Source organism: Chinchilla lanigera, unplaced genomic scaffold (genome assembly GCF_000276665.1).
Source record: "Chinchilla lanigera isolate Chin_1 unplaced genomic scaffold, ChiLan1.0 scaffold00164, whole genome shotgun sequence".
Lineage (NCBI taxonomy): Eukaryota > Metazoa > Chordata > Mammalia > Rodentia > Chinchillidae > Chinchilla > Chinchilla lanigera.
This window is the reverse complement of record NW_004955565.1, coordinates 1,558,372-1,572,756: the sequence shown is the minus strand read 5'-3', so window position 1 is coordinate 1,572,756 and position 14,385 is coordinate 1,558,372. Positions and strand designations below refer to the sequence as shown.

Below are 14,385 nucleotides of genomic sequence, written 5' to 3'. Positions count from 1 at the left end.
GCCTGGAAAGCGCAAGGTCGTGAGATCGGTTCCCGGTACCGGAGAAAAACCAAAAAAAAAAAAAAAGAAACAAAGGTGTTTATGAACTCTGAAGTTAAGACATTCAATTTGTGTATATTCATATTTCTAAGGGGCAGATCTGTCGTTTAGTTCTGTTTGTAAAAAGGTTGTCAAAAGGTTTATTTTGAAACTAGGTCCCATATGTTTTAGGAGGAATGATAATACATGAAAGAATATTTTACAGTTAAGTACTCTACATGATGGACGGGGTGGACTTGAGATACAGCTGGCTTTGTATGCATGTTTATCCTGAGCCATTTCTGATCTCAAAATATGCACTATGTAAATCTACAAATTGTGTACACTTGCCCTTTGTGAATCAAAGGACCTCTGTACCTAGTAGAACCTTCATCTATGATCCTTTGAGTAAGGATTGCCAGTTTTTTTGTTTTTTGTTTTGTTTTGTTTTTTCCGGTACCGGGAATCGAACTCACGACCTTGCGCTTGCAAGGCAGGCACTGTGCCACTGAGCTAAATCTCCAGCCCCCAGGATTGCCATTTTATTAACACTGTGTTTTAAAATTAAATTACTTTATGTGTTTTAGTTTTTTTGAAACAAAGTCTTGCTCCATAGTTAAGTCCAGCTTCAAATTCACTGTTTCCCATGTTGGCCTTGAACTTGTGGCAATCCTCCTGCCTCAACTTCCCGAGTACTGAGTTACAGATGTGTGGCACCACGCCTAGCTTCTATGTGTGTTCTTTTAAATGTACAGAAATGGTATGTTTTTTTTTACCTCTGAAAAGCTTGAAAGATGAGATTCTATGTTTTAAAAAAATTTTAAAGCTAATGCAAAGGAATCCAGTTTTTTTATATTCAGAAATAAAACAATAAGGAATTAATCCTGTTTTAAATTATTTTAGTCAGGGCCGGGAATGTAGCTCAGGGCACAGTGCCTGCCTGGTAAGAACAAGGTCCTGAGTTCAATTCCCAGTACCAAAAAAAGAAAAAAAATTTTTTATGGTCTACTTTAGGTATAATTGAATTATCTTTAGCAGAGAATCACTGTAATACTCTCATTTTTAAGGCATCAGAGATTAAGATAAAAAGCAGTAACATTTCATTTTCTGAAATTGATAGCTGTGTGTTAGCTTTTTACTGTGATAAATACCTGAGATAATGAACTTACAGCTCACTGCTTTGGAGGTTTTGTTCCATTGCTGCTTTTTGGGCCCATGGTGAGACTGTGTGTCATCATGGTGGGGCCTATACAGTAGAGTAATGTTACCTCCTGGTGGCCAGGAAGTGCAAGAGAGGGTGAGAGATAATGGTGTCCCTTGATTACCTCTGAGGGCATGCCTCCATGTCCTAAGACTCCTCTAGCCAGTGGTGGTGAACCTGTGGCACAGGTGCTACATTGAAAGTTCTAAAAGCTTTGCCATCACTGCTGTGGGCTCTACTTCTTCAAGTTTCCACTCCTTGTATAACTATCAATAGGTGCTGTAACAATTAGCGTTAATAGTTACCAGAATTAACACTTTTGGTACCTTGCTTGAATCCATCTCATTCCCTGACAAAGGGAGATTTTCATTTATCTTGTAATAATTACTCTTCTGTTTAACATGTTCCGCCACCCTGGATGACTGATGGGGCTATGCCCCCTTGCCCCGTCCCACTCTGCCCAATGGGACAGGCATGCTTGTACCACCAGTGGCTTATGACACCCTGCAGTGAGACATAGGAATTATGGCCCGGTTGTGAATGTTTTAAAGAATGTGTCCTTATGCCTTATTAATCTTGTAAAAATAACAAACTGTGAAAGTTAGCCAGATTACAATTGTTTTCTAATACTCAAATTTCTTGTTTATGTATACATTTATTCACCAATTTAGCAAATTTTTGGAACCTTCTGTGCTAGTAGTGTTCTAAATCCTGATTGTAAAATAATAGGTAAAAACTGATAATGATACTTAATAGCATTGACATTCAGTAGAGTTATATCCTTCCCTATTTTTTGGCCATTTATTTTAGACAAGGTTAAACTTAAATGTCATCCCTATTGTACAGTCAAAATCAAGTATGGCCAGGTGTGGTGGCACACACTTAAAATCTCAGCAGCATCCTGAAACAGAAGGATTGAAAGTTTGAGCCCTACCTGGGCAACTTAGCTGGACCCTGTCTCAAATTTAAAAAGGGGGCTAGGCATGCAGCTCAGTGCTAAGGCCTTAGGTTCAGTCCCTACCACTAGGTGGGAAATGGGACTCTATAAATCGAATAGTTTTTATAGTATCTTTAAGAATTTAGGATGTTCTCTGTGTTTGGTAGCAGATGGCTCTATTTTTTGAAATAAAATGAAAATTAAGCAAAGATAGAAACATATATACAAGGCCGGGTGTGGTGACACATTCCTGTAATGCCAGCACTTGCGAGTTCGAGACCAGCCTGGGCTACAGAGTGAACTCAAGGCCAGCCTGAACTGCATAGCGAGACCCTGTCTCAAAAAGAAAGAAAGAAAGAAACATATGTACATTCAGACAGATGGCTAATAAAGAAAACAGAATTGATCTTATTTGAACAAAGCTACAGAGTAATATAAGGATGTAGGTAGTAAATGGGTGATTTATGAACAAAATAAGACTTTTTAAAGTTGTGAATGTTTTTAAGGCTTATTTTCAGTGAGTAAAATGCTATGAAGTATATAGATTCTTTATCACATGCTGTTGACAGCCATTTTGTGTTTCAGTTCGAGTGTCATAAAATTTAATGTTTTGAGTTAGCATTATTAGGTTTAGTGCATTTTTACCTAAGTAAATATTTTAAAATTTTGCTGATTATTTTTCTTTGTGAGTCAGGTTACCTTTTGACATACAGTATAGAAAGTTTGAAATGGTAATAACTTGACAATATAGTACCTTTTTTGCCTTTCACATAAGCCCTCCCCAACTTACACCGCATTTGTGAGCTGTCACTGAATAGTTTCAAGTTATTTTTATATAATTTGACATTGTAAAACAACTAGAGAAATATTTTGTTTATGTTAAGTTTTTCTCTTTTTGTAGGCCTTGATGTTAAAAGCGAAGCATGTCAGCGATTTTTTCGAGATGGGCTGACAATATCATTCACTAAAATCCTTACAGATGAAGCAGTGAGTGGCTGGAAGTTTGAAATTCATGTAAGTCCTGCGTGTGACTTTAAAAGATGAGATTGACATAGCAATCTCTAGGGTGAGGAGATGGTTGGGGTCGGGTATATTTGGTTACATTTTGGTTCATTAATTGAATTAAAAACGACGCTTTTTTTTTTTTTAACCAATCTATTAAAGGCAGCACAGTCATTAAGAATGAACATGAACTGGGTGTGGTCGTACACACCTGTAATCCCAGCATTTGGGAAGCTGAGGCAGGAGGATCGCCATGAGCTCAAGGCCAGCCTGGGGGGCTACAAAGCAAGACTTTGTCTCAGAAACAGGCATATAGTAAGAAAACTTAAGTTTAATCTGTCTTGTGGGTTCACAAGTGTCTTGTGACCTTAGACAAATCACCACATTTTATAGAAGATATGCTATCAGTTGTTAGATGCACTCTTTATTTTATGTACCATTAAGGACAAAAACCACACGAGATAGGGAGTATAACACACATACATTTGAGATACCAAAAGGGTCAGTGTAAAGGTAAATGGAAAATATGCTCATCATACAGAAAGGGAGAGCAAAGAGACTTGTGTGTTTCAACTTTGGTACCTAGTACAAGGAGAAAGAATGATATAAAATTTTAAACTATTAACCAAAGTGGAGTATTGAAAATAGCCTCAGGTGAGTATTGTCCCGGCTTCCAAGATCTTCTCATTTACTATGTTACATTATAGGTTGTACACAAGTTGATCAAAAACTGCAGTGAATGTTTAATTTAAAAATTTTATTGCAAAATACATTGCCATTAATCCCCATCAAAATACTCAAAGTCCTCTTCACATACATTCTTGGCATTGTGTCTTTACTGTAACAAAGGTTTTTTGAAAATAAAATATTCACTGTATATTTTGATCACCTCTTATATATAATAGGTTATGTAATAGGCTTAGAAGTAGAAAGTTTGACCTGGTCGTGGGAGCATATGACTGTAATCCTAGCACTTGGGAGGCTGAGGCAAGAGGATCGCCATGAGTTCAAGGCCAGCCTGAACTGCATAGCGAGACCCTGTCTCAAAAAAGAGGGGAAGGAAAGTTTGAAAGGGCTGTTATTGAGGATATTGAATCTATTCCATCTTGGATAATTGACATATTTAGATTTTAGAATTGCCACCTGTGGTATACAGATTCCAAAGAAGAAAATATAGTAATTGGTATCTTGTCACTGGGTATAAGGCAGAAATTGGTAACTTAGACACCAGCTTTGTTTTATAAACCACAAAAAATAGCTTTTGAAAGTAGGTACTATATAAAATATGAAGTAAGTAAATGTTAATGTGTCTTTCATTTTGATTCCAGTACCAGTGAAATTCAGTATAATTCAAATGAAAAATTGACATTAAGATTATAAGATAATCTTACAAGATAATATTTCTGTTTGAAATTGCAATGTTTTTATATTCTAAACACCTTTCTCCCATGTATAACAGAGATGTATTATTAACAATACTCATCGGCTAGTGGAGTTATGTGTGGCCAAGCTGTCCCAAGACTGGTTTCCACTTCTAGAACTTCTTGCCATGGCCTTAAATCCTCATTGCAAATTTCATATCTACAATGGTACACGTCCATGTGAATCCGTTTCCTCAAGTGTTCAGTTGCCTGAAGATGAACTCTTTGCTCGTTCTCCAGACCCTCGATCACCAAAAGTGTGTTGGTTTGTTATATTCAAAATTAAATCGTATAGTTGTTTTGCTCTGCCACAGATCTTTCCGTAATCTGAATCTCCTGTTAAAATGGTAAAGAAAAGTTTCATATTACTCTTAAAGGGATTCTGCTTAATTTTGTGTTACGGATTTTTTTTTTTTAACCAAAGCTGTAGTATTTAGTTTCTACTACTAGAGAGTTTTTCTGTTGAAATAAAGTCTAACAATCAAATTTACTTTGAGACGTCATATGAAAACAGATGGAATGAGGAACCTTCTTGCACAGCTATAACATTTTAGTTCAGTGTTTATGGCCATCTTTTTTTTACTTCCCTTGTATAGTTAGTACCCTTTGTCTTCCCAGTGTCTTTGAAAGTAATCATCATTTGGGTTAAGATGGAGCAGATCATATTTTTCCACTGTAACAAGAGTAGGGTAGGGCTGGGGATATAGCTCAGCGGCACAAGTGCCTGCCTGGCAAGCGCACGGTCCTGAGTTCAATTCCCGGTACCAAAAAAAAAAAACAGTAGGGTAAGAGATTGGTTCTTTGACTAAAGATCTCAAATGTTGATCTGTAAGGCCATAATCATTTTTCACATTCGAAGATTTAAACTACAAAATCAAGTATGTCCTGTAAATGCATATAAGAAAGGTAAATTTTTAGAAATTATAAAGCAAAATAATTTTTAAAATCAAATTTTTTTCCTGTACTTAAATTTAAACTTCCTTGTATCAGTGTAAGCAGATTATGTACCTTTTATAAATCCTTTATTTTACTGTACACTTAAAAAAATGTATTCTTACGTTTCTTTTAGCTGGGAGTGGTGCCAGCACTCAGGAGGCTGAGGCAGGAGGATCTCTGAGTTCAAAGCCAGCTTGAACTCGATAGCAAAACCCTGCCTCAAAAAGAGAAAATATTTCTTTTAATGAATATTAATATATAATTTTAAAATTTTAGAAGTTAGGGGGATATTTTTGGTGTTGTGGGTCTTGTAGTTTTCTAACCAGCCAGAAAAATTTGAAGTCATATACAATGCTGAGTTTATTTTTTTAGAAGCTGAAGTCATCAAAAAGGTGTTGAACTTAGAGATGACATTTTCTGCTATTTCCCTGTTCATATTGTTGCCACTAGATGGCTTACTTTTGCTTGAGTAGATCATATTAATATGAAAACGGACCTCCACTATCTCTAAAATCAAAACTTTCATCTGTACTCACATTTTTCTTCCTGCAATTCTAGGCATTGAACCTAGGGCCTTATGCATATTAGGCAGGTGCTCTACAACTGAGTTAGGTCCCTAGCCTTCTATTTTGTGACAGGGTCTTGCTAAGTTAGCCAGGATGGCCTCAAACTTGGATTCCTCCCACCTCAGCCTCCCAAGAAACTATAATTAAGGCATGTACCACCTTGCCCAACCTTTTTGAGAATTGATTAAAAGATATTTGGCAGAATTTTCAACTAAAGTATGTCCCTAGATGTATACGAGCACCAAGATATAATGAACCGAAGGAAATGTAAGTGCCCATAAATTTTTTGTCTTATTTTCCAATGGTGGTACAGGTTGAACATCCTTTATTTGAAATGCATAAGCCCATACATGTTTCAGATTTGGGATTTTTTTTTTATAGATTTTAAAATATTTCCATAAACGATTCACTGGTTTTATGTCCCTAATCCAGAAATTTAAGATGTATCATTGTTCACATTTTCTGGTTTTTCGATTAGGGAATATTTTTGAACCGTACTACTTCATCATCCCCCTAGGACTCCTAGGAGTTCTAGGTAGGTCTTCTCTTTCACATTTTTTTTTTCTTTACAATACAAGCACCCTTCCCCCATTAAACTTTACGGCCTCAGCATTTGAGCCTTGACAAAGCTAAAGCTGTCAGGTCTATTTATGAGAGATTGAGTTGTCTGACTGTGGTGACATCTCCTCTGCCTCCAACCTCTGCCAAGATCTTCGAAAATGTTTGCATGAGCTTTTATTCCAAATGTTAAAAATTTAGTAAAAATTTGATTGAGATAAAAGGTCTCGGGTAAAAGTCACCTATACTATCTTTGAAAAAAGGGAACTTGTATCATAAAACTACATTTAAAGAATATGACAAGCTGTAAGGCTGTGTGATCATTTTTATGCAAAGCAACTGGTCTGCCCCTTCCAATCTTGACAATTTAGATCCAGATAAGACTTGTTTGCAGCTACTAAAGCTAGCTTATTAACTACATTTCAGTTAGAAGCGCCCAGAATTCCTAATTAATAAACATATTTCATCTGAAGAAGTACAGAAAGATCAGCTTTCAACTGTGTGTACACATGCTATTGTGTGTCTGTATGTATATATATATAGTACACATAAGTATTAAGTGTATTAGTCCAAAAATCTCATCTTCAGTTTCTAAAGGAATAAAACTACATTATGTAACTACCATGTACTTTTTTAGAATTTCTGAATCCCAAAAGGGATCTGGTGAATTAAGTTACTCAGAATTTTGTCTTGAATGAGCTTTACCAAATAAAAAGGTAAAAAGTAATGAACTTACATTGAAATATGGTAGTGGATTTATTAGAGAATTCAATTGATTTAGATTATCATAAAATTAATAGCTACCATATTTTCTTAAATATAGTAAAACCTTTTTTTTGTCATTTTCCTTCTTTCCTAGACTTTTTTTTAAACAATTGTAGAATTCTTGTTTAAGGCATAATAGAGAATCTGCCTCTACCCCATGTTGTTCCCTTAGGGGTTTCTATGATGGTGGCCTATTAGAGGAAGGTTGTCCTAGGTACATAAGATATATTTAATACTTACATAATCTTTTAGTGCATCTTAAAAAGTCAGCAGAAGTATCAGCCAGCATGTTCTCCTTAGGTATAGCAGACATCAGTGCCAGGGGTAATAATACTAGGGGTTTGTGGGTGGTTTATTTTCTTTTTTTCTTTTTGGTAGTGGTAGTGGTGGTGGTACTGGGACTAGAACCCAGAGCTCTGTGCATGTTAGGCAAGTCTTCTACCACCAGGGGTTAATTTATAATTGATAATTCACACTCACGCTTCAAGGTTATTGTGGTTATTGAGAAATCTTAATATTTACTACTATAATAAGTGGATTCAGAAGTCACTACACTAGTTACTAAGAAGTAGCTTTCTCTTGATTTATTTTTTCGAAGTCTTTATCTCCTTAATTACTTTATTTTTTGTTTTGTTTTTTTTTTTTTGTTTTGTTTTTCTCCGGTACCGGGAACCGAACTCACGATCTTGCACTTGCCAGGCAGGTGCTTTGCCGCTGAGCTAAATCCCCGGCCCCTCTCCTTAATTACTTTAATACAGTGTTTTCAGATAGAAAGTACTCTGTTATAATGGGATCATTGAAACAGAAGTGTGGTTTCTTTTTTGTGTGTGTGTGGGGGGGGCGGGTACCAGGAATCGAACTCAGGACGTTGTGATTGCCAGGCAGGCACTTGTGCTGCTGAGCTATATCCCAGGCCCCAGAAGTGTGATTTCTAATTCTGTGCCCCAGTGATCTAAACTGTACTTGCTAATGAGCCGCTTCTGCCTCACAGGTGGGATTAGTGTGAACAAAATGCAGTATTTTGAAGTCTTTTCAAAGATAGTTTCACATAGTTTGAATTTACTGTTTCTAGTATCAATCACAATAGTACTGTTTTCCTCCTACAGGCAGGAAGTTAATTTCTTTTCACTAAATGTATTGCAGGGTTGGCTAGTGGATCTTCTCAACAAATTTGGCACTTTAAATGGGTTCCAGATACTGCATGATCGATTTATTAATGGATCAGCATTAAATGTGCAAATAATTGCAGCCCTTATTAAGTAAGTTATGTTTTAAGTGAGTATTCATTGTAGTATTGAAATTGGAATATTATTGCTTGATTTTAAAAACTGAGTTATTCAGGTGTGGGTTTAAGTAATAAATTCTCAAGAGTTTAGTCTTGTTAAGAAATTTAGTATTATAAATTTCATATCTTTCTTAATTGCAGACCATTTGGACAGTGCTATGAGTTTCTTACTCTTCATACAGTGAAAAAGTACTTTCTTCCAATAATAGAAATGGTTCCACAATTTTTAGAAAATTTAACTGATGAAGAACTGAAAAAAGAAGCAAAGAATGAAGCTAAAAATGATGCCCTTTCCATGATTATTAAATCTTTGAAGAATTTAGCTTCAAGGGTTCCAGGACAAGAAGAAACTGTAAAAAATTTAGAAATATTTAGGTTAAAAATGATACTTAGGTAAGTTATTTATGTCTCTTGAAATAGTCATATATTGGATTTTTAGAATCATACTTACCACTGAATTTCTTTCATAGATTATTGCAAATTTCTTCTTTCAATGGAAAGATGAATGCACTGAATGAAGTTAATAAGGTGATTTCTAGCGTGTCATACTACACCCATCGGCATGGTAATCCCGAGGAGGAAGAGTGGCTCACAGCTGAACGAATGGCAGTATGTCTTCTGGTTGTCTTTTTAATAAATAAAAATCTACTTAAGAGAAAAATTAGAATAATTTGACATTACCACATTATTATTGTATTTTAAGAAGTTATCTACAACAGATTTGAAATTTTAAAAGCTAATCCTGTATCAGCTGAGGAATGTACTTGTTTAGCACGTTTTTGGGCCTATTTTTTATTCTCAATAAGATGAATACTGGGCCGGGGATATAGCTCAGTGGCACAGCACCTGCCTAGCAAGCGCCTGCCTGGCAAGCGCAGCATCGTGAGTTTGATTCCCGGTACCAGAAAAATAAATAAATAAAGATGAATACTGTAAAATTCATATGATATTTCTGTGTTTCTAATTTATGAAGCATTTATGTGCAAAATTGAATGTTAAGAAATTGTGATTTTTTTTCATAATATTAGTGTATTTTGATAAATGTATTCTGGAATTTCTTTTATTGTTTAATACTGTGAACAATATATTTTTTAAAACTTCTGTTTTAAAACAAGTTTTTATGTTACACTTAGGAATGGATACAGCAGAACAATATTTTATCCATAGTCTTGCGAGATAGTCTTCACCAGCCACAGTATGTAGAGAAGCTAGAGAAGATTCTTCGATTTGTCATCAAAGAAAAAGCTCTGACCTTGCAAGATCTTGATAATATTTGGGCAGCACAGGTAAGGAATTTAAGGTGATGGTTAGTTTTTAAATTAAAGCTACTAAAAACTAAAATATAGTAGTCATTGTGAAATGGAATGCAGGCCTATGTTGTTTGAGTTTTAAAACATTCAAATACTTGTTATATTTACAGAAATCTGCTAGGAAAGTTTTCAAAATAGCCAGTAATAGTTTTAAAGATACTTTTTTTTAAATTTAGTAAAGATTGTAGTTATAAATAAGGACCCAGGCCGGGTGCTGCATTCCTGAAATCCCAGTACTCAGGAGGCGCTAAGGCAGGAGGAGCACTGAGAGTTGAAGACCGGCCTGAACTACACAGCCCAAAAAAATGCTAAAAAAGACCCTGCCTCCAAAAAAAAAAAAAAAAAAAAAACCCAAACAATATACATATATGAATGAAGGAATGTGTATCAAGAGAGATTTATGATTTTTTTTTGTAGACTTAGTAAAAAGAAACCTCCAGTATCAGGAGAGTTAAATTATTTTTTATTTATAAAGCTCAGTAATGAGTTAGGCTACAGAAATGAAAAAAAAAGCTTTGTTTTTGAGTAAGGTTTGAGTTGTGTAACCATATTTTTTTTTGGAACCTTATTTATTTTAGTTTGGAATCTTACTTTTCTTTGGAACTTTTTTCCTCGTATTTACAATATTAAAATTGGTATGTTAAATTCCATAAATTGTAATGATGGTTCATGCGAGCTGTTAAAGTATATACATTAACTGCATATTTTTACAGTTGCCAAGGTTTCAATTTAAAGCATTTATAATATTAGGAATTTTTCAAAGCCAGGCATAGTGGTGTAAGCCTGTAATGTGGCACTTGGGAGGCTGGGGCAGGAGGATCCCTATGAGTTCAAGGCCAGCCAGAGCTACATAGAGAGTTGAAGCAAGACCCTCTTTCAAAAAAACCAAAGGAAAAAAATACATATTGGGGATTTTAGGTTATATAGTTAAACGAAAGAGATGGGAATAACTTCATATTTTTCGGCAATGAATATGCCACTATTATTACATCCTAGTGTGCTATGCTTTTCTTTATTTTTGTTTCTCAATAGGCAGGGAAACATGAAGCCATTGTGAAGAATGTACATGATCTACTGGCAAAATTGGCATGGGATTTTTCACCTGAACAACTTGATCATCTTTTTGATTGCTTTAAGGTAATTGGTAGCAAGCAAAGTCATTATCATTTTATTGTAAATAGAATTAATTCATTAGGTTTGTGAGTTTTTCTTAATAAATAACTTAAATACAAATCCTATTAAATAATCTTTGGTGACTTTGTCATTGTTTTCCAATGAGAACTTGTAATTTTGTGATAGATTATAATAGGCCTGTCTTAATTATTTTCCCATTGCTGAGACAAAATGCCTGACACCCAAAGTTAAAGGAAGGAAGGTTTACTTAGGCCCACAGTTGATAGAGGTTTTGGTTCATAGTTGGCTGGCTTCCAGAAAGGGTGGCATGGCTGAGGAGAAGCAGTTTATGGCAGGCAGAAGGCAACAAGGCAGCAAGCTACAAATGATCACAGCAGTCCTCTTTCTGTACCTTATATTCTATCCAGGCTACATGCAGTTAGGGCAGGTAGCACTCATACCCAGGAGGGCCCTTCTCATCATCCACTCGGTGGACTAATTTAGTAATCACACACCACACACTCTAGATCCAGCTACTTAGGAAAAGCCCCGCCTATGACTGACTGACTGAGTCACATCCATACACAAGCCATAACAAGCCCTCATAAATGAGTAATCTCATTCTCTTTCAGAATTCAGGTTATCATTTTGCATTTCTTTCCTTGGCAGTTTGTATTTTGGTAATAGAACTATAAGACTAACTGGATAGATCATTGATAACTGTGAAAAGTAACAGATGACAGCAAGGGAATACCAATACCGTGGCATTCTGGGGACATAAGCCCAGACAAAACATGCCTAAATGGAAATGTAACTCAAATCAGGTAGCCTAAGACCCTGACAGTGGTGTCTGTCTTGGTGCCCTCATGTGCTTTTTTTTAAGGCCATGTTTAACATGATGGCTGAGGTTGGATTTGTAAAAGCCCAAGTGATTACTGACTTTGTGGATTAAAAACGTAAGACCTTAAGGCAGTATTCTCAAAAGGATGGTTCTAAACACTTTAAAAATACTTTATTTCTGGTAAAATACAAAATTCTCATGACTTACCAATTTGACTTCTGAATATAGACTTGAGAAACTTGTGCATATGCACACCTTAATGCATATCCAGAAATACCTGTAGCAGAATTGTTTGTGAAAGCTAAAACGTACTATGTGGAATGGATGAACAATACTACGGATAAATTGTGGAATGTTCATTTAATGGAATACTTCACAGCATACTTCAATGAGCATGATAAATACATTAGAGCAACAAAACCACATGGCTGGTCTAGTTATAATTAGTAGAAGGTTGAAGAAAGGAATAAAGTCACACTGATTCATATCCTTTGATTATATTAACATAAACCTCAGAAATAATCCCAGCTAGGTCTGAGTGCTGCATACCATGTGTTATTTTTGACTTGTATAATACTTACGCAGATGTTTACATTATGTACTGTTAATAATGGTACATATGATCGTACTTTCCTTAGATGTGTATTTCACAGTAGGGGGGAAAAACATTACTGGTTTCCACCCCAGGCATATAAAATTAGAATCGCTAGGTATGCAGCCTGACAGTCTATTTTAAGCTAGTTTCTCAGGTGACCCTTAAGCATGTTAAAGTTGTAAACCCCTGCCTTCTGGAAAAACGTAACTTTAAAAAGAACAAAGTACTGAATGAATCTTTTGTATGTTTTAAATACCTTTTTATACATATAAAAGTAAAATTCTTACATATTTTTCCTCTATCCACTAACATATGTGAAAAATAGCTGAGCAGATAATAGAATCAGTTATCATGGGTACCCTACAGCTAATTGCCATTTGTTTTTCATCTTGTGATGACCTCTGAAATGGTGATGCATGACCAGTGAATGGCCATAATGGAAGAAGCAAAGGTGTGCTTTTATCTCCTGATCCAGTTTCTGTTGAGGGATGGTCTAAAGAATTCTCTCATATTTTTCCCTTGGCTTACCAAATGTTTATTGAGCAGTTATTACTTCTGGTAAAATACAAGCACTTTATTTTGTGAAGGTGTTGGTAAATCTGGCAATTCCTATGAAGTATTTTAAAGTAAAGATGACCAAAGGAAATATGAAGCCTGAATTTCTTTGTAGTTCTTTATAGATTGCAACCAACTTCTTCAGTTAGATTTTACATAGGTCCTTGACCCAGATTCTAATTTTTAAATGTTTGAGTACTAAGTAAGATTTTTTTCTAAGTAGTTATATCAAATTTTTTTTTTTTTTTACAATTTTTTCTGATACCAGGAATTGAACTCAGGACCTTGCACTTGCCTGGCAGGCGCTTGTACCACTGAGCTATATCCCCAGCAATTATATCAATTTAAAGTTTCATCAAGGTTTTCACATCCTTGGCAACACTTTTGTTAGCATTCTAAATTTTTGAAGTCTCCGGTGTGAAATGTTACCTCACTATGGTATTAAGTTTTGTGAAATCTTTGATCAGTAGTGAGAGAACATGTTATATTTTTGAGCTACTCTTTCTTTCCTCTTCCTTTCTCTGTGTTTCTCTCCTTCCTTCCTTCCTTCCTTCCTTTCTTTTTCTGTGAATGCCAGGTTATCTTAAAGTTGTCTTTGTAGATATCTCATATCTGCTATTGTAAATGTGTGTGATAATTCTACTGAAAGGATCTTTACTGGGCATGGTGGCACATACCTATAATCCCAGCAACTCAGAAGGCTAATAAGGCAATTTCAAGGCCAGTGTGGTCAATTTAATGAGATCCTGTCTCATAATAAAAAGGGGCTAGGGGTTTAGCTCTTGCCTAGCATGTGTGAAGCCCTGGGTTCAATTACCTGTGCTATTAAAGGTAAAAATATTTAATGCAATCATTCCACTGTTTGACATTAGGTTCATTTTTAGTTTATCAGTAAGCACAGATTTGTAACTTGGTACAACAAAATTTTCCCATATTGTTTAGCATCACCCCTGACTTCGTTTTTTTGTTTTGCTTTTGTTTTTGAGACAGTGATCTCGCTCTATAATTCAGGCTGGCCTTGAACTCACTGTGTAGCCTTGGCTGGCCTTGAACTCGTGATCGTCTTGTGTCCTTATAGGCGTGTACTACCATGCCCAGCATCCCTGACTTCTTGTCTACTGAATGCCACCAATACTCTTCCTTTCTTAAGTTATGATAAGCCATATTATATTAACTGGACATTTGAAAACATTTTAGAAGGCCGTTGTTGTTGTTTGCATTTTAAAGTTTTTAAATGAATATTCTGTCTCCTAAATTGAATCATTGTACGATCTTTTACCTT

The 14,385-nt window shown here is 35.5% G+C and overlaps 1 protein-coding gene across 4 annotated transcripts in view; it reads left to right on the top strand.

Annotated features, from left to right (window-relative positions):
* Usp9x (ubiquitin specific peptidase 9, X-linked) overlaps positions 1-14,385 on the top strand; it is a 123,031-nt gene that overhangs the window by 29,314 nt on the left and 79,332 nt on the right. For all 4 annotated transcript variants that reach the window (XM_005413264.2, XM_013509210.1, XM_005413266.1 and 1 more), the window contains exons 5-11: positions 3,058-3,170; positions 4,618-4,836; positions 8,548-8,663; positions 8,831-9,082; positions 9,160-9,298; positions 9,823-9,975; positions 11,032-11,136. In XM_005413264.2, coding sequence (XP_005413321.1) covers positions 3,058-3,170; positions 4,618-4,836; positions 8,548-8,663; positions 8,831-9,082; positions 9,160-9,298; positions 9,823-9,975; positions 11,032-11,136 — 1,097 coding nt within the window. The remainder of the gene's footprint in view (positions 1-3,057; positions 3,171-4,617; positions 4,837-8,547; positions 8,664-8,830; positions 9,083-9,159; positions 9,299-9,822; positions 9,976-11,031; positions 11,137-14,385) is intronic.